The sequence below is a fragment of the Hoplias malabaricus genome, chromosome 17, assembly GCF_029633855.1.
Source record: "Hoplias malabaricus isolate fHopMal1 chromosome 17, fHopMal1.hap1, whole genome shotgun sequence".
Classification (NCBI taxonomy): Eukaryota; Metazoa; Chordata; class Actinopteri; order Characiformes; family Erythrinidae; genus Hoplias; species Hoplias malabaricus.
In genome coordinates, this window is record NC_089816.1 from 23,406,262 (window position 1) to 23,425,543 (window position 19,282).

General features: G+C 39.5%; 3 protein-coding genes across 4 annotated transcripts; all 3 read right to left on the reverse strand.

Annotated features, from left to right (window-relative positions):
- Window positions 1-2,021: 2,021 nt before the first annotated feature.
- Window positions 2,022-7,495, reverse strand: eif4ea (eukaryotic translation initiation factor 4ea). Of its 2 annotated transcripts, none has more exons than XM_066648777.1 (8): window positions 7,381-7,495; window positions 6,065-6,168; window positions 5,876-5,971; window positions 5,512-5,575; window positions 5,160-5,273; window positions 4,413-4,552; window positions 3,748-3,880; window positions 2,022-3,310 (listed from the first exon to the last, which is right to left on the reverse strand). In XM_066648777.1, exons 1-7 carry the CDS (start codon window positions 7,396-7,398, stop codon window positions 3,766-3,768), a joined length of 651 nt encoding a protein of 216 aa, XP_066504874.1. In that variant the 5' UTR covers window positions 7,399-7,495; the 3' UTR covers window positions 2,022-3,310; window positions 3,748-3,765. The 2 variants fall into 2 exon arrangements, with proteins under 2 accessions (XP_066504874.1, XP_066504873.1); XM_066648776.1 differs by having other exon boundaries at window positions 2,026-3,313.
- A 1,128-nt stretch (window positions 7,496-8,623) lies between these two features.
- Window positions 8,624-13,057, reverse strand: adh5 (alcohol dehydrogenase 5). Its single transcript, XM_066648775.1, has 9 exons — window positions 13,002-13,057; window positions 12,150-12,251; window positions 11,140-11,281; window positions 10,814-10,901; window positions 10,488-10,707; window positions 9,826-10,086; window positions 9,518-9,653; window positions 8,880-9,018; window positions 8,624-8,798 (listed from the first exon to the last, which is right to left on the reverse strand). Exons 1-9 carry the CDS (start codon window positions 13,017-13,019, stop codon window positions 8,774-8,776), a joined length of 1,131 nt encoding a protein of 376 aa, XP_066504872.1. The 5' UTR covers window positions 13,020-13,057; the 3' UTR covers window positions 8,624-8,773.
- A 1,075-nt stretch (window positions 13,058-14,132) lies between these two features.
- gar1 (GAR1 homolog, ribonucleoprotein) lies at window positions 14,133-18,742 on the reverse strand. Its single transcript, XM_066649814.1, has 7 exons — window positions 18,575-18,742; window positions 16,642-16,879; window positions 16,173-16,327; window positions 15,856-15,915; window positions 15,366-15,480; window positions 15,113-15,235; window positions 14,133-14,620 (listed from the first exon to the last, which is right to left on the reverse strand). Exons 2-7 carry the CDS (start codon window positions 16,862-16,864, stop codon window positions 14,610-14,612), a joined length of 687 nt encoding a protein of 228 aa, XP_066505911.1. The 5' UTR covers window positions 16,865-16,879; window positions 18,575-18,742; the 3' UTR covers window positions 14,133-14,609.
- Between the last annotated feature and the right edge of the window lie 540 nt (window positions 18,743-19,282).

Here is a 19,282-nt window from a genome sequence, read left to right on the forward strand (position 1 = left end):
AGACAGTCACCCGGAGGAAACCCACGCAGACACAGGGAGAAGACACCACACTCCTCACAGACAGTCACCCGGAGGAAACCGGACACAGGGAGAACACACCACACTCCTCACAGACAGTCACCCAGAGGAAACCCATGCAGACACAGGAAGAACACACTACACTCCTCACAGACAGTTACCCGGAGGAAACCCACACGGACACAGGAAGAACACACCACACTCCTCACAGACAGTCACCCAGAGGAAACCCACGTGGACACAGGGAGAACACACCAATGCCTCACAGACAGTCACCTGGAGCAGGACTCGAACCAACAACCTCCAGGTCCCTGGAGCTGCGTGACTTTGACACTACCTGCTGCGCCACCGTGCCACCCTATAATACATAGTGTTCGTTTAAAATAATAATGACAATTTACCATGTGGGAACCAACCTGTGGTCCTAACAATGCAGATAAATTTCCAAAATGTCATGGTATAAACATGTTCTCACGTTCTTTGGTGAGCACGAGGAACAAACACTAAGAGGAACCATGACGAAACGCCACAAGAGCACGAAGAACTCATTGCCCTGACTCGCTGCCTTGGGAGATTTCCATAATGATGCCATATGGTGTATATTCAGCATTAACAACCAAAGCATGTGCTGTACATCCCTGCCATTAAAAGGAAACCTCCACTGCCAGTAGAAACATTTCTCCCTCATATCGTGATACTGACTGCAGATGTCTGGGCTCTAACGCAATCTTTCATTTTGCTAATATGCTGCAGGTTGAAAAGTTTGTAGACACCCAATTAATAAGTATAATTCGCATCAACCCCTGAGAAATAGATAGCTCCCTGTATCTGTGCACTCTGGAGTGACAGAGCCATCCAAAACTTTGTTTATGATCCATAATCATCCAACATCAGCACCTGACTCACTAATTCTCTCCTGACTGAATTGTGTTCTAGTGGGAAGCTTTTTCTGTCTTCAAACATTTGAGGACTTTTCCGGAAGTCACACTTTTCTCCACCTTCGGAAAATCAAAATGTGATTCCACTGTCACCTACTAATTTTGTTTATGGTTACTCTGAGGGATCCAAGTTCTCCCAATGACTATTCCTATGCAGATACCACCTGATGGGATAACTTTTCTGCTTTCAATCTATCTTTCTTTTTATTAGGCTTTATTCCAAAGACCCCAAAGGCCCTTATGGTTTGTTCTCTATTTTGGGTGACAGCGGTTATTTTGCAGTGCCACTTTGTTATAATATTTCAAGGATAAATAATCAATTTGATGCGTCACCTAGATTACATTGATTCATTAAAAAACTGCTACAAATAAAAGGTCTTTGGCATGATCACCTCCATTAAAAACTAATTATTTTAATAAAAAATTCTCCACAGACAGCTTTAATGTTTAGTTTAAATAGCAGGGCATTATATAATGCAATACATTTCTCTGGAACTATCCTATAATTCCACTTTTGTGACTGATTATAAAGCTTCACACAAAGCTCAGTTCAAAAGTCATTACCTTTGAAGCATGCAACTGGGTGAAATGAAAACACATTACAATGGACAGTGATGACCATATGGCCGTTACACAGGCACAGAACTAGCCAATTTTGGGGGTGGAGGGGTCGTTTAGCTGTTGTCTCCATCAAAGCTTTGTTATGGTCTGATTCTCTCTGCAAGTAAAGCTTGAACCTATAAAGACAAAATGGAGGAGATGATCTTATGACCATATTTAATTTTCTCACTTCTCATAGAGCCCAAGTCTGATTTTAAATGCAAGGGTATTTGCTAATTTCTTTTTCTAGAATTTGTGAATATTTTTAAGAATGCAACAATCATTTTTTATATACATATAGAATGCTGAATGGTCACATTATGCATGGTAATATCTTAATAGAAAATAGCCTTATGTTGAAGAGACTGAACTCAGCAGCATGCTTATAATTTAATAATAAAATCATGCTGTAAATGCGTATGTAAATTAATCTAAATTACCTGAGTAATTTAATACGTTGGAACTTTAATAGATGTATAATAGTTTCAAAACTCTCCGCTCATATTTTAGTGTGCTACCGTTTCCGGTTCCAAAATCAAAAAATGCTGCCATCTGTTGGACGAATAAGAAACTGAAGGACCAGGTTGTTTGGACTGACAACTGCTTTATCATCTACTGCCAAATTAGTGCATCATGGTTACACTACATTACTCCCACAGTGAACGGTCAAAATTACAGTCTCTCTCCTCCATTGTTATTATATTTGATGTGTTGTTTTTAGTCTTGTGTAGGTGAGTCATTCTTTATAGCACCTTAGTCTCGGAGGAACATTGTTGTTTCACTATGAACTGAACTCTGAAAAATGACTCAACATTTGAGCTGATCTGGATTGTAGCGTTGACTACTAAGACTCATCTAGAGACAGTGTCCAGAGATATAGAAAAGCAGCTTATGAAGGAATATAAATATTCAGACATCTGGTGCCCATCACCACTAATGTGAATGATGAAGTTTCTTCTGAATGCCTTTGTTTACATTTCAGCATCGTAATTACATTCTGATAAGTTGGTCGAACTCTCATCTAGGGTTACACATTATTTATAGCTTGTGGTGGCTGTAGTTGATTCTCTGTTTGTTGTCTGCTCAGGCTCAGTTGTGTTGCTCAGTCTGACAAATTATATAATAATAACAGCACAGAGATAATCACAGCTAGACAAGGCAATGTATAAATTTACTTACAATCATTTTTCATACAATGCTTATTCCTATATATATATATATTCTGCTTTTTATATATAACCAGGGCTTCAAATTAAGCACCAAAGAAGCCCAAAACCCTTTTTTTTCCCCAAATATGCACCAGACACACAGAAATTTTCAAATCTTACGCAGTGAAAACACTATCAAAAATGGGCCTGAAAAGAAATGAATGAACTATAATATAAAGAGGAAAATAATCAAATAAATTAGATTAAAGTTGTAACATTCCACAGCATGTAGTTTCCAATATAAAAAAATGTAGTAAACAAACAAAAATAAAACAATGATCCCTATATAATAAACAAATTAACAGTACAGAAAAATACATGTTAATACGTTTCAGCATTTTTACACTGTACAAATATAAGACACTTGTAAAGCATTTCTGATTACGACGCACCAACAAATGAATGGGGGAATTTTCCACAACATCCTGTAAAAATCCAGAAAAAGGACTATATTTGTTTCCTATCAGTGGTGCGCGCTCTCCCTGTTATTCAACTCTTGCTCAGCCTCAAAAAGGTGTAACTCTGCAGACAGGATTGTTTTTGCAGCTGCTGTAATAAACATAAACAAAAATCGCATAATTTATTCCAAATGCAAAATATAGGATTTCAGCCACAATTGACTGTACTTAAGTAAACAGCAATAAGATTAACTTTAATTATGGCAGAATGCATTATTTGTGTAACACAAAATATTTATAGAAAAATAACTAGTGCTGATAGTTGATTTGAGAATACTTTATTAAGACTTGTCATGGGTAATTCTCATGCTTTGGGGCTCTATTTAGAAAATATGGGTCCTTTCACGTGAAAGACTGAAGTGTGTGAACTTGTACCATGGGCACATACTGTTTCAACAAGAAAACAATAAATTTGCAAACAATAAATGCCATGTACTGATAGCAGTAAAATGAGAAATATGTTATGGACTTGTTCACTAGACCACAGCAAAAGGAGGTATGAAAAAGGAGAAGAAAGCAACGTACCGCAAACTGGGTCGGTCCTCAGACCACAAACTTGTTCTTGGTGGTGGAGCCACTTTTTGTAGCTGTGTCTACATGTGACTGGTACCCAAGGATGACTTGAGGCGGCAGGCCTAACCTGGCCTTATACACTTGTCTGGGCAAAGGCAACAATAAGATCAGCAAATATCTGCAGCTTGGCAGCAACAAAGACACATTGATGGTTACTGATGAGCATATGTGTGTTCTGCTCGTACTGACTTCAGCTCTACTCCAGGGATTTTCACATACACTCACAACCAGAAGAAAGAATCCATAGTTTTATCAACAGGTACCTCCTGATATATACTTGGATATTCAGGCTTACTATTAGTAGCAGAATTTCTGTGCTGCAGATGTATTTCTAGATAAAACATATGTAATGAGAGGGTCTCTGAGCAGAGCTCAGCATTCTCTCGCAGTGATAAATGGTGGTGGGAAGGTGAGTTAAAACATAATATTACTGGTAATTATTCATCTGCCCTGCCTGGTTAAGTAATCACACATATCAGAGGCAGGTATAGCTAGTGGGTCTTACTCTACGGTGTGTTTAAGTGCATATGTCACCAGGTTGCCTTTCCAGTACAATCCAAGTAGTAATTATACTAGAACACTGCAAAATCTCTACACAAACAGCAGCACTCAATTACCCGATGTGGATGATTGCATCTTTGTTTTCATAATCTGTCGTCCATATTGCTATTTTGTCTCCTTTCGTCCGAATGTTAACAACTGCGCCACAGACGTCATCGCTGTGGTCATCAAACGCCTCACCCACAAGGCACAGAAGCTGAAAAATAAACCTGCTCCATCAGCAAACAAAACATCTATCTCCTCATATTTCAACTTAAAATATACTTGGAATGTGAGCATATATACATTCATTCATTCATTATCTGTAACCGCTTATCCAGTTCAGGGTCACGGTGGGTCCAGAGCCTACTTGGATTCACTGGGCGCAAGGCAGGAATTCACAGGGCAACACACACTCACACATTCACTCTAACACTCAGACACTTTTTACCAACGTGTTTTTGGACTGTGGGAGGAAACCGGAGCACCCGGAGGAAACCCACGCAGACACAGGAAGAACACACCAAACTCCTTACAGACAGTCACCCGGAGCAGGACAAGAACCCACAAACTCCAGGCCCCTGGAGCTGTGTGACTGTGACACTACCTGCTTTTTTAAGAATGATCTGAAATCAGACTATCTTAACAACATTGTAACCAACCACCAAAACACAATTATTTCCCAAGGAACTGTAATCAAATTAAATTAAAAATAATAAATTATTATTATTTATATTTTTTTTTGTATAACTTCCAAATAAACTGGAACTGAATCTGAATCATAAGGAGGCTGGAAGTTTCCAGCCTTGTTGTTGAAAAGATACCGTCTCGAGCCAGAAGCTGTCTAGGTCAGCTCTTCGTTGCTGTTTGGAAAGAGTGATGAGCCAGCGGCCTCCTTTCTTATTCCTCTCATCTTCCCACATGGGTTCAATACCATCCTGACACAAAAAACAGCACAGATCAACATGGGGTCACATACTTCTCTTTCTCTTTCTCTCCCTCTCTCTCTCTCTCACACACACACACACACACAAACAAAGACAGAGACAGAGACACACAGACACCTCTCTGTATCAGTGTGGCTGTACAAACTTCAGAACTAAGGATAATAATGCCCCTTCTACAATGAAACAATGAATGACAGTATAAAGAATGTAATGTCAGTCTGGTGCTTACTTTGAAGAGAGAGTAGTCACATCCAGACATCAAGTTACTTGATAACTGAATGTGATTGTAAAGCCTAGGAACACAGGATCAAAACATTTGCATTACTTAAGGGCACAGGTTTGAGTGTATTATGAGGCAAAAGTAAGACAGAAATAAACATTACACTAGAATTAAATTATGTCCACATCGATAGCCTATTCCATACTGAATGCAATGGTTAATGATCAAAAGTGTTGTGAATTTTTAGTGATAAGAATGCCATTTCTGTTTAAATATTAACATGTTTTGTATTTCCCTAAGCAACTATTTAAACAACACATTCAAACATTAGAAGCTGCCAAAACAATGAACAGAGAACAGAGCTGTAACTCACGCCCAAAAGTCTTCAACTGTGTCAAACTTGGAGACGAGCCGCAGGTTGGCTTGCCAGGTTTTGCTTTTGTCATTTTTAAAAAACCAAAGAGCCCATCTGAACCACACACACACAAAAACATTCCCACAGATGGTGTAAGACACTGCCTGGTCATAGTTATGTGTGTGTGTGTGTTTTTTTTTTTTTTACCTGTTCTGTAGTGGATGTTTAATGTAATCTTCAGGACTCACAATTGCTTGCCCAGAGGCAGCATTTTTCTCTTCTTCAGAATTCTGTATATTTGGGTTTATATCCTACAAAAGATAAGACACTTGGCACTAGAGACAATCTTAGAGAAAAAAATAAAACAAAACAAACAAACAAACAAACAAACAAAAACACTAAATATACTAACCCCATTGTCCATTTTATCATCTCCTTTACCTTTATAGGTGAACACTATTTTGACAGTTTCAAATGGTTACATTTGTTGCTCTGCATACTCTTACCCGTTCTGCCAAATGGGAGGTATTATTTGAGTAGTGGATCATGTGGCCACTTAGGAATGACTAGAGGAGGCATAACACAAATTGTGCAGTAAATGTTGAATTAGTGCCTTTGACTTTTCTACAATGTGAACCAACAAGGTAAATATTACTATATCAGTGCAACTCTGAAAATGATACACCATCAAATCATAGCTGATCTGTGGTGGTCCCCTCCATTCAGGAACATGGTGAACGGGGCTAACAACGCAGACAAAGCAACAGATGGACTACAGTCAGAAAAACAGTGTGAACGTACATGGCCATAATTGATTAAATGGATTTGGAGTGTTTGAACAGACAGTTTATGAAGAGCCCGTGACATTAATATTTCTCATGGATATCAGGTTCAAAACCATGCAATCTGCCCAAAGTCCTTTAAAGCACAACGACGTTGTTTGGAAATGTAAAGAATATTAGCCAGTAGTTACTGAGAAAATGGGCTGAGGTCAAATATGCACCTTTAACATGAACTGAAACACCGTGTCTGTGTTGACACTACATTAGATGCATTTATACATCAGAAAACCGCCTAACTGTCCACTTTTGAACTGACAAATCAGTAAAAATAAACACTGTAACTAGCTATAACGAACTCTGAAACAGTTGCCTACTCTGAGCTAACTTTTGACAACGTTAGCTAACAAGTTTACCCTAAACAGCTAAAGTAGACAGTTAGCTTGCTAAGGTAAGTTAAAACTACCGTATTGAGTAATGTAAAACAGGAATAACTACATTTAGTTGACTTTAAAACAGCAGCAATATCGAAGATAAATGCTTATTAGGTGCTAGCGGTCCTAGCAGTTCTAGCCCCGAGAACAGCCCAGTCTGTTTATTATTACAGCAGGGTTACATGAAGCCCGAGGACAGTGTTTGTAAAACACAGCGCGTACCTTCTTTGTAAATTCTGTTTAAACGAAGAAAATACTGCTAGATATGTTAATCAAATGCATGTGTTTAACTCCGAAATCAGCCACTCACCGGCTCAGCAGTCGCCATCTTCTAAATGGGAGGGGGATGATGAAGATGAAGAGGAGGATGAAAGTACCCCTAAAAGAAAAGCAATAGTTCTAAGCATTTCTCTACCTTGTAAATAAAGTCATTGATATGGAATGTGTTGCAAATAACTCTTCTCTTCTAGGAAAGATTTAGCCTACATTACTATATCATTGCTGTGAGGGTTAAATGGTTTTGTGTGGTTTAGGCTACTGGACCTAGTTCTGCAACTCATCTTTCTTCTCTACTGAGTAGATGTTGGTATATGTTGGATTTGATTCTGCCACATTATAGCGATATTGGATTACTGCTCCACTCCAGATCTGCCCAAATGTATCATAAATTGCTCCATCACATTAGAGAACAATTTCATTCCTGGACAGCCATCTAGACAACACTTGGCACTAAGCAAATAAGTATTTTTTATGGACATTTTATACAGTTTGTGCCTAGTAAAATATATCAGCTTGTATGTCATAGATCATTTTGTTATTTATTATTCCTGTATGTCACTTTTGATTCTGGTTTTGAAATATCAAAATACACCTTTCTATAGAAATTCAGATGTCACATATTGTGTGCACTGTCCAAAACTTTGTTGTAAGAACAGTTTGACTCTATTCATAGCAGAGTTGTAAGGTAAACATTTTTGTTTCAAATTAATTGTCAACTTTGCCTGTAAAAATTCTTAACACTTAAGCAGGTTCACTACACTTGGTAGGGTCCTGTTTCACTGGAAAGAAATCTGAACCTGGCTTATCTATATTGCTAAATCACAAACAACATATTTGAATGGTGTGTGTGTGTGTGTGTGTGTCAATCATAGAGGAGTTAGCAAAAATAATTACATTTCTCATCATAACTTAATTAAAAGGGGTCTCTGAAAAGAGATACTTGGTAGTATGGTACCTCTTAGAATCGATGTCATATGCAGACATGGTTTTGAAGGATGTTCCTTTTTTCTCTGCAGATATTGTCATTTTATAATCACACCAAGGTATCACAATGAAAAGTCTTGCAACAAAAATAACTACAATTACTTTTCTCTTAGTATATTCATTTAATAACCGGGGTTCAATCTGATGCAGAAATTCAAAAAATATGTACGCATAAATGCCATATTTAAAAGACACTACTGGAAACCCAGCAGTATAACTGTACCTGTTCCAGCTATGCACCAAAACATTTTTAAACAATGTAAAACAGAAAAAAAGACAATGCAATTTTGTCTCTGAATCAATTTTATTGACTCTTCCACACAAATGTAATCAAAAAGTTAAGTGCTCAACGTGTAAGTGCCCGAAGATTAAACACTAAACATTAATGCGATTGCTCAACAACAGTGTGAGTTAAGGCTTCAGGATTTTCAAGCTGGACTTTAGAAGGTCAGGACGGCTCTGATGCTGTGGGAGATAAACAGGAATTCATTACAACATGTAAACACAGTAGAGGGGAAAATACAGGAAAATAAGGGGGACTCAAACCTCTTTCCAGCATGCATCAGGTCAAAGGATTCGTTGATCTGAGCAAAAGGCATTGTGTGAGTTACAAATTCATCCACCATCAGCTTCTTGTTCATGTAGTCATCCACTAGTTTGGGGACACTCTCGACACTCTTCCAGCCTACAGATATGCAGTGATGAAAAAATAAATAATAATAATAAACAGGTTTGTTTCACTTTTTTCCCTCCATTGATTTCAAGGAACATTGTCACATTTTAGTTGGAGACCATGCAGCACCATTACTACTCATGTGTTTTTTATACTTTTTATTACCATTACACTTGAGTAACCTTTTGATTATTTCCCTGCAAATCAAATCTAAGTTATGTTGTTAAACTATTAGACTTTAATATTCGTTCACTGGTACCACACAATTTTGGTCATAGAGATAAACCAAATATGAAAAAGATGAAAATAAAGAATGCTTGGTGAAATGTATGCTCATTTTATAATCAAATTTGACTGTACACAACTGTGATGAATAAGGGCCACTGTGCATGAACGCCTACTGTTTTTTTCCCCCCTTGATGCCCTGTGACAAAGGATTAAACAAAGACCCCATATCAATATGGATATAGGAATGAGAAAACAAACTGCACCCAACAAAAGGGATACTGGCCTCCAAAAGCTGTGCCTTTCCAAGTGCGTCCAGTAACCAGCTGGAACGGACGTGTTGAGATCTCCTGTCCTGCTCCAGCCACACCAATGATCACACTTGTCCCCCAGCCCTTATGGCAAGCCTCCAGAGCAGCTCGCTACAAAACAAGCCAACAATCACATCTCTCAACAATGGCGTAACAAAGGCAAATCAAATGCATTATCAATACTGATAAGTGCAATACAATAAGTAAATTCTTAGTAATAATGACCCTGGCCATGACAGATTGCAACAGCAAATATTATTTTGTTTTACTTTCACCCACTTACCATAATGCCAACATTGCCAATGCACTCAAAGGAGTAGTCCACTCCGCCATCCGTCATGTCCACCAGTACCTCCTGAATGGGTTTGCTGTGGTCTTTAGGATTCACAAACTCAGTGGCTCCAAACTTCTTGGCCATCTCAAATTTATCCGGGTTGATATCGATGCCAATGATTCTGCTGGCACCAGCGGTCTTGCAACCCATAATAGCTGCCAGACCTACAGCTCCCAAACCAAACACAGCACAGATGGAGCCTGGTTCAACCTGCAGAAAAGTAAGAGTAAACATCATTATATTCATTGATTTCATTCATTATCTGTAACTGCTTATCCAGTTCAGGGTCACTGTGGGTCCGGAGTCTACCTGGAATCAGTCCTTCACAGGGCACCACACACTTACACCTGCGTACACTTAAGTCACCACCTACCAATGTGTGTTTTTTTTGGGAGGAAACCAGAGCACCTGGAGGAAACCCACGTGGACACGGGGAGAACACACAAAACTCCTCACAGTCAGTCACCCGAAGTGGGATTTGAACCCACAACCTCCAGGTCCTTGGAGCTGTGCGACAGCCAAAATACCTGCTGCACCACCGTGCTGACCTATTCATGGATTTATATTATTTGCTTTGAATTAGAAATATAATAGTAGTGAAAAAGGCAAACCTTGGCGGTGTTGAGAGCAGCCCCGTATCCGGTGGAGATACCACAGCCCAGCAGACACACTTTGTCCAGGGGAGCTTTCTCGTCCACTTTAGCCAGAGAGATCTCAGCCACCACGGTATACTCAGAGAAGGTGCTAGTGCCCATAAAGTGGAAGACTGTCTTTCCCTTACAGGTGAACCTGGAGGTCTTATCAGGCATGAGACCCTGGCCTTGAGTAACTCTGAGACGAGAAAGAAAACGTTAACATGGGTCCATTGGACTTATCTGCTATGGAAATCTCTCAAACTGTCAATAAAGTAATAATGTAAAACAATACATTTTATTACCTGATTTTCTGACAAAGGTTAGTTTTAGGATTTTTACAGAACTTGCATTCCCCACACTGAGGTACGTACAGGGGAATAACCGTGTCTCCTGAACAGAAGAACAAAGGTCACAATTTATAACCATTTTCAAACTCCAGGTATCCAATCTCCCTTTACAAAAATGATAACTAAATAAAAAAAATCCTTCATTTTATCCTACATTAGTGTAACAACACATTTTATGTGGAGTCACTGCTAAGAAGTGTCATCTGCAAACACTGACACATTTTGCCAAGCTCCCAGACCCCTTGTCAACACTAATCATGGACTAAATTTTTGCATCAAACCTGGTTTGAACTTGGTGACTCCCTCTCCTACACTCTCCACCGTTCCTGCCCCCTCATGTCCCAGGATGACAGGAAACAGCCCCTCAGGATCACTCCCACTCAGAGTGTAAGCATCAGTGTGACACACTCCTGTAGCATGGACCTGAAAATCAAACAATTATTTCACAGTGTTTTCATGTAATGCTTAATGTGTGTGTCAAGTGTGTGCACTGAGCTGTTAGTGATTTTTTTCAGTGAATTACATCCTATAGTTTTAGCTTTAGGACTTACATACAACACCAACCGTCCAATGATCAGGAAAGCATTAAAATGAACTTAGGCATTACATATTTCTAACACTTTTTCACAACCTCTGATGATCAATATTCCAACTGATTTACTGCCAGCAAGGGGCTGCGAGCTGCAAGGAGTTCAGTGTTTGTCCTTGGTTTGATGGAGTAGGTAGTATTCAGAGATGATTCTAACTGGCCGAGAAGTATGTTACTCATGAATCTGCAAATTTAGAAGTAAAACCTGCTATAACTGTCATTGCACAGAAGTCCATTAATATTAAAACTCCACATTTAACCCAATACATGGCAATGAAAACACAAACATTGCGGGGAGCAGCCGGCACTAGTGGCCAGGCAGTGGACAGTGTTTTTTTTCCTTGCTCAAGGGCAATTAAACCCTGAATATTGAAGGAGGAGAAAGGGCATTTCATTCCTCTTTTCTGCCACCATTACTCTGAGACCAAAGGATCCAACCACCGACCTTCAAGCTTTAGTCCAGTGTTTCTCAATCCAGACTCTAGTGGGCCAGCACCAGAAATTCCCCTGCTCTCAACAAACCTGATGCATCTAATGATCTAATTAACAACCCCTTCTGAAGCTTAAGTTGGTGTGATGGAGTGCAGAGAAACCTACAACATGCAGGACACCAGGACATGGACTGAGTACCACTTCTTCAGACCATAGCTACATTTAGGCAACAGCTGCTGAAAATGGCAGAGACTGCTTATGCAGTTTTACCTTAATCCGAACTTCATGGGCTTTGGGTGGTGCTACCTCCACCTCCTCCAATGATAGGGGCTGGCCAGCCTCCCAGGCAACTGCAGCCTTGCACTTGATGACCTACAGTTAAATTACAAATGAGATATGTACATGACAGAAATATATGCTAAGGGTACGTATAGAAATGTATCACATTCTAAATATTCCCTCTAGTGAAAGTCAGGTGTATAACGTCCATAGCATTTCAGTCTGTAGTTGTTTATATGCTAGAAAATGTGTAGTGCATGAAAATAAGTGCCATGTTATATCCACTATCTAACTGCAGGGTCCCAGAGACAGTTTCAAACAGGAAAATGCATACTGCCAGGATTTCTTACGTCTGTTTAAATAAAAAAAGAAAAAAAAAAACTGTACTCAAAATCCTGCTCGTAATTAAATATCGTAAATATGAAAAAGACCTCTTACAGAAGCCTGCGCGTAATTAAGAGTTAAGTTTGAGAAGTGGATGTTAATGTACAACAGGTCCAGCCAACGTTCATTTCCCTCTAAGTAGAGTTAATTAAGGTGAGTGGTTTTTTTTCGTTCACTTGTTACATAAGACGCGCTAGCTTTAAAATGGGTCGGTTCCGCACATGAATCTGTGTGTGCATCTGTGGTGAAACTAACACACCAACTCGTGCAGTTAACACACACACACACACACACACACACACAGAGAGAGAGAGAGACACAGCGCACATACTTTCAAGTTCAGACGATTATAAACAATGCCCTATAAGCATATAATACTGCCTCTTCAAACAGAGAAAGGCAACTGAATATCAGCCTTAAATCTGCAGGAGTTTGAGTTCAATGTTAAAATTCACTCACTTGTCCAACCGTGGCCATGTTCAGCTGCAGCAGAAAGGAGGGCGAGGAGGGGGAAAAAAAATCAACGCATCAGATTTCGACGAATTACAGGCGACTCGAGCTCAAAGCCAGCCAATCAGAGAGAAGGACGATTCCACCGCGCTAACAAAGAATGCCTTTTCTCATCGCTTCAGCAGCGCGGTTTACAACGATTGGCTCATAGACACATCGGTAAATCACAATGTTTATAATTATTAAAAAAAATCTTCCTATTATGTAGATGTTTTATACACTTCTACAACTCTGTAAAAGTAAAACAAGAATAACAGAGCAGACAAACACAAAAGCATAAGTTTATTTGCTTGATTTGAGTCACTAACCCGAGTCAGGCTGCAGGCCCGAGGAAATTCCAAAGGTCAAAGACCCACTGCTGAATTCTCAAATTCATATCCATCCACTAATGTGTCATTTAGCTTTCTGCGTTAGTTCAGCGCAGTCTGATTTGTAGCTTTTTCCATCGGGCACTGGTCCAGAATGAAATACCGTATCAAGTAGACTCTGATAAACACTTTCAGCGATAAGTAGAAAAGGATTTGGAGCAGTTTTCATTTAGCGAGAGTGAGAGCCGAGTGCTGTTTTAAACGAACGCCCCTCAGTTTGTCCCTGTGTTGAACAGGTTTCATTTGGGATTAAACTGAGCAAGAGAGATGATTTGGTCTTTAAAAATAAAATTTCACCATTTGGGCATCTCATGACAGGATATACTGGAGTAGTAAAGTGATAAATATCGATTTTCTGGCAGACTTAAATAATAATAATAATAATAATAATAATTAAAAATAAACTCGGTTTTCGCAGGAGCCGCTAGATGGAGTTGTTGAGCTTTTTGACATGTCTCAAATGTATTAAGGGAATATAAAACACCACAGATACTTGTAATTCCATATTACCTAACATTTGTGCAAATGTAATGTAAAACATAAAATCTACGACTAAGTAGATCCACCCCTTTCCTCAGAGAAAGTGTAACAGTCCAATGAATCAGTAAAGCACTGTTCATTGAAAATTACAGCCTGAATTACTTCCTATAAATGTTTACCCACTTAGTGAATGTCAAAAACTCTTCAATAAAGAAGACAACAGACAATAATAAAATTTGTACAAACCAGAGATTTTATTCAGCCTCAGTGTGGCAGTACTCCAACTGTACATAAAGTCTATAATACCTAAAGTGTGATTCTGTAACACAGTCCTGGTCCATATTCCTCACTTTAACACACTAAAAAATTAGCACAGGGCACTGAGCTTTCCACTGCACAATGATGTTTGCATTATACAGAGCTGCGGCGTTCTATCCTCCGTCAAATGCAAAACATAAGCCTGTAATCACAGTTAAACTTTGCACTTAAGCAAGTTCCAAACATGAATATTTAACACTGGATGCATGTTCATCATCATCCCTCAAAACATATATATAGATAAAAAAATAAAATAAAAAATTGAAGTTCATCCATAGGAAGAGGCACCAGTTCACAGCCTGAGAAATGAAGCCTCCATCAGCTGCTTCTCTGTGGCTTCATCCACTGAAGCTTCTTCTTAGAAAGACAGAAGAAACTCTTGCTTTCACAATCATCTTCCACCTGCGTAGAACGGGGAAAATGACACATTACAGTAAAGCCATGTTTATTTTAAAGTTACTGCATTTCCAGACTATGGTTGTGAGTTTATGTCCCAAAAAGGGAGTCATAAAATAATAATTTTACAGGAATATTTCTCAACGTCCATCATTTACAATACACTGATTTGGTTACAGTTTATGAACACACAATAGAATAATAAACCATTTAGAGTGCAAGAAAACAAATCTATTCAAATCAACTGCCTGGAGTTTTGTTATAGCCATCATACAACGGTTTACCACCAGCTGATTTGGTTTTAAAAGGGCTTTCAGCCACACATTTTCAACGTGAGACAAATCTGGACAGCAGCAAGGTCAGGTCTTTCCAGGACTTTTTAATACCCAACTACAATAGCTTTATCAGTTTATGCTTTTTCACATTTGTAATCTTACAGTTACCCCACTCCAATCTTGTAGTTCCCATTTGGGACTGAAATGCTTTATCATCACTCACCTCTAAATCCACGGCCACCGCCACCTCCTCTTCCTCCTCTGAATCCTCCTCCTCTACCTCCTCCAAACCCACCCCCAAATCCACCTCCACGACCTCCGCCACCTCTCCCCCCACGGAAACCACCTGCAACCGTACGATTCATTAGGATCTTCCTTTCACGATTACAAACACCTTATACTTTTTGTAGAAAGAAAAAAAAAAGCATAATGACACACAATTTGCTTAAATCTTTAGACGAGTCTAAATTTCTTACCTCCTCTTCCCCCCCCTCTGCCACCTCCTCTGCCCCCACGAGGAGGACCCTTCTCACCCGGCGGTCGGGGAAGAAATCTCTGGAGTGGCAACAACTTCATGGGATCAATGTAAAACTGAGGCACAAAGCAAAGGCAGAAGGAATACTGAGTTTATAACATGAATAATAAATTCATATAGCTATTAAAATTTCAGAAAAACATCCATTCAGAGGTATCAATCTAGATTCCTTCCGGGCCACATTTCTCAAAGCGTTCTGCCTCACTGTGGACATCTGGTTCAGCTGACTTCTAAAGAGCTATGATCTGCAAAGAACCCAGATTGATGTTCCTGTTCTAAATTAAACTATAATCTATTTACTTGGAGATTTATAATAATAGTCACAAAGAAATATATAAAGGCTGTAGAAAGGTTGTTCCAAGTTCTGTAGTACATAAAATGCTGAAGTTCTCAAACACACACACATTTTAATTCAAGAGAAAACCACCTACTTTCTGTAGTTTCTTGAATGATGCTGCTTTCATGTTTTCAGAGAGTTTGACTGAAAAGTACTGCAGAAATAATTAAGGATGCAAGCCCCAATGCCGAACAGTAAAAACAATGTGGAAACAAGAAAGAAACTGAATAAAAACATCAAAACAGGAAGAGTATAAATTGTGTGGCTTTTACCGCTGAGATACTAATAAAACTAAATCTATCTGAACATTGTAATACAGTTATATACAAAAAATACTACACTGGAATATGGCATAAACAGAACATGAAGGTTTCTCATCTGAAACACGAATGATGTAGCGATCAAGGATACAAAGTCTCGAAGCTGGCCGAAAATTTCATCAACTTTCCCGATCTGCTCCTTATTCTCCAGGTACACAGGAGCATTGAAGTAAGGCACTTTGTTTTCCTCCGTCACACACTTACAAACAATGTCATCTTCACAAGGGTGCATGAATTCTCCCAACGCTATGGACCAAAACACAAATTAACATATACAATATGAAGTGACGTGCTGGTGGTGGAACAAAGCCTAGAAATCTGACAAAAAAATAAATAAATAAATAAATAAAAAAAAAATAAAGCAGTTCCAACTGGAGGAAACGAGGAATCTATTTTAGACGTGGTTCACACATACTGTGGACATGGCACAGTGCACGCAGCCAAAATGGCAAAATTGCAGACAAAACAGATGGGCAAGATAGCTTTTACCACTCCAAAAAGTTAAACATGTCATTCCACGTAGGTACCAACCAGCCTTTAGCATCAATGCACATATTTACCAACAACATGGTCCGGAGGGCCAAAGTCCTGCTGTCTGTTGAAACCACCTCTACCTCGTCCACCTCCTCTGCCAAAGCCGCCTCCTCCGCCACCACCACCTCTCCAGCCTCCTCCTCCACCACCACTCCAGCCTCCTCCTCCACCACCACCACCACCACCACCTCTCCAGCCTCCTCCTCCACCTCTCCCACCTCCACCACGACCTCCTCCTCGGTAAGACATGACCACAACTTAAACCTGTGGAAAAAAGAACAGAAAAAAATACTCTGATTAGATTTAAAGAGAAAGAGTGAGCGAGTGACAGTGTGAATGTGTGAGAGAGAAAGTGAGCAAGCGACAGAGTGTGAAAGTGTGTGAGAGAAAGTGTGAGCGAGTGACAGTGTGAATGTGTGTGAGAGAGAAAGAGTGAGCGAGTGACAGTGTGAATGTGTGTGAGAGAGAAAGAGTGAGCGAGTGACAGTGTGAATGTGTGTGAGAGAGAAAGAGTGAGCAAGTGACAGTGTGAGAGAGAGAAAGAGTGAGCGAGTGACAGTGTGAGAATGTGTGTGAGAGAAAGAGTGAGCGAGTGACAGTGTGAATGTGTGTGAGAAAGAATGAGCGAGTGACAGTGTGAATGTGTGTGAGAGAGAAAGAGTGAGCGAGTGACAGTGTGAATGTGAGAGAGAGAAAGAGTGAGCGAGTGACAGTGTGTGAGAGAGAGAAAGAAAGTGAGCGAGTGACAGTGTGAATGTGTGAGAGAGTGACAGTGTGAGAATGTGTGTGAGAGAGAGAAAGAATGAGCGAGTGACAGTGTGAATGTGTGTGAGAGAGAGAAAGAATGAGCGAGTGACAGTGTGAATGTGTGAGAGAGAGAAAGAGTGAGCGAGTGACAGTGTGTGAATGTGAGAGAGAGAAAGAGTGTAAATGTGTGAGAGAGAAAAAGAGTGAGTGACAGAGTGAATGTGTGTTGTGAAAGATCATTTGAAAGTCATAGAAAAACAAAGGTGAGAATAGAAGCAGAATTTACAGCAAATTGTATTAAACATTAGAAAGGAATGAATTAGAACCACCTACAGAAGTCTGAAATAAGGCGGAAACCTTTGGTGTTGAGTCGGATTATGTCCCCGAGCAAAACAAGCACCACAAGGACCCTTTAGGCAGCTATGGTGCCTGCCTGATTTAAATCACCGCTCGTAAACAGAGTCAAAATCAAATAAAACACAATAACATTAACTAAAAAAAAAAAAATAAAAAAAAATCAGCATGTAAACTGCTACAGAGTATAAAAAACGCAGAAACGTGGAGCGTGTGGTTGTTCGTCATTCGATAACAAACGAGATGGAGGCTAAACAGTGAGGGGTGCAGGATTTGCGGGGTTTCGGATTCGGACGAAGCAGGGACATTTTATCAAACACACTAACATCATTTTACACGAAAAGGATTACAAAATTAAAGACCAAAATCACCAGTAAACAACTGTGGTCGACTTTTTAGTTTAATTCCACTCCCCAACACACAACATTCGTGTCTTAGGATCGTGGAAACGTTAGACAAACACCGCGTATACGTTCATTCATTCATTTATTTATTCATTTCGTGGAGACTTAAAGTTACGTTACGAACCTAAGCTTTACTCTTAATTATAGCTATCACATTAAATATGGAAAAGAAGCCTCTAATGTAAATGTGTAAATATATGTATGTCCTCAGATAGTTATTTACACGTTACATAGACACATACAGATAGCTAAATCAAACAAAGCCTTTCGACGGATATGAACTACACCACTGATGATATGATGGGAAACAAAACAGATAAGATAATAAGTTCAGCCATATCAAAAAATAACAACGATTAGAAACCATCGTATTAAAGCAGAACTATTCTCCAGCCGCTGTTTGAAGGACCACGTGTTTCAACACATCATTACTCTGTAAAAATATGATACTCACTCGGACCCGGTGAGAAACGGCACGAAGCTCCGAGAAGATGGAGAAACAATAAACACCAAAAACAAATCAGCGAAACGAGCAAAAGCTGAAGTAAAGTGGCTGTCGGACCCGCGCAGCTCCCCGCAGAGGAACACGTGGAGCCACCGCTGCCGCAGAAAGGCACAATGTCGTAAAAAAATATCTCAAGGGGTGTGTGTGTGTGTATGTGTGGGTCGGCAGAGGGCGCTGAAGGACTTTATCGCCATTGTTTTAGTAGGCGGCACAATGTTATAAACAAATATTCTAATAAATAGGCCAATTACATGATAAATACCACATTTAATATTAACATAACATCATTTCTATCATCATTTGTAACTTTAAAGGAAAAAAAAGAATAGAATGACTAAATTACAAACATATTAAACATTTAATAATTTATTCATATTCCATATCAGTTCCATATAGTGTTGTTGTAGATGTGAAACATACATGAACATATTGACGTTTAAAGTTAGGAACACACCCTGGACAGGACACCAGTCCACCAGACCAGGCATCACACACTCACCTATTCACTCACATCTGTAGACAGTTTCACAAAACCAGTCCACCTACCAAGAAGAACTGTGAGAAGAATCCAGAGCACTCAGAGGATAATCACACAGACACAGGGAGAACACAGACAGGGGTCTGTCTGTGTGTGTGTGTGTGTGTATGAAAGAGAGA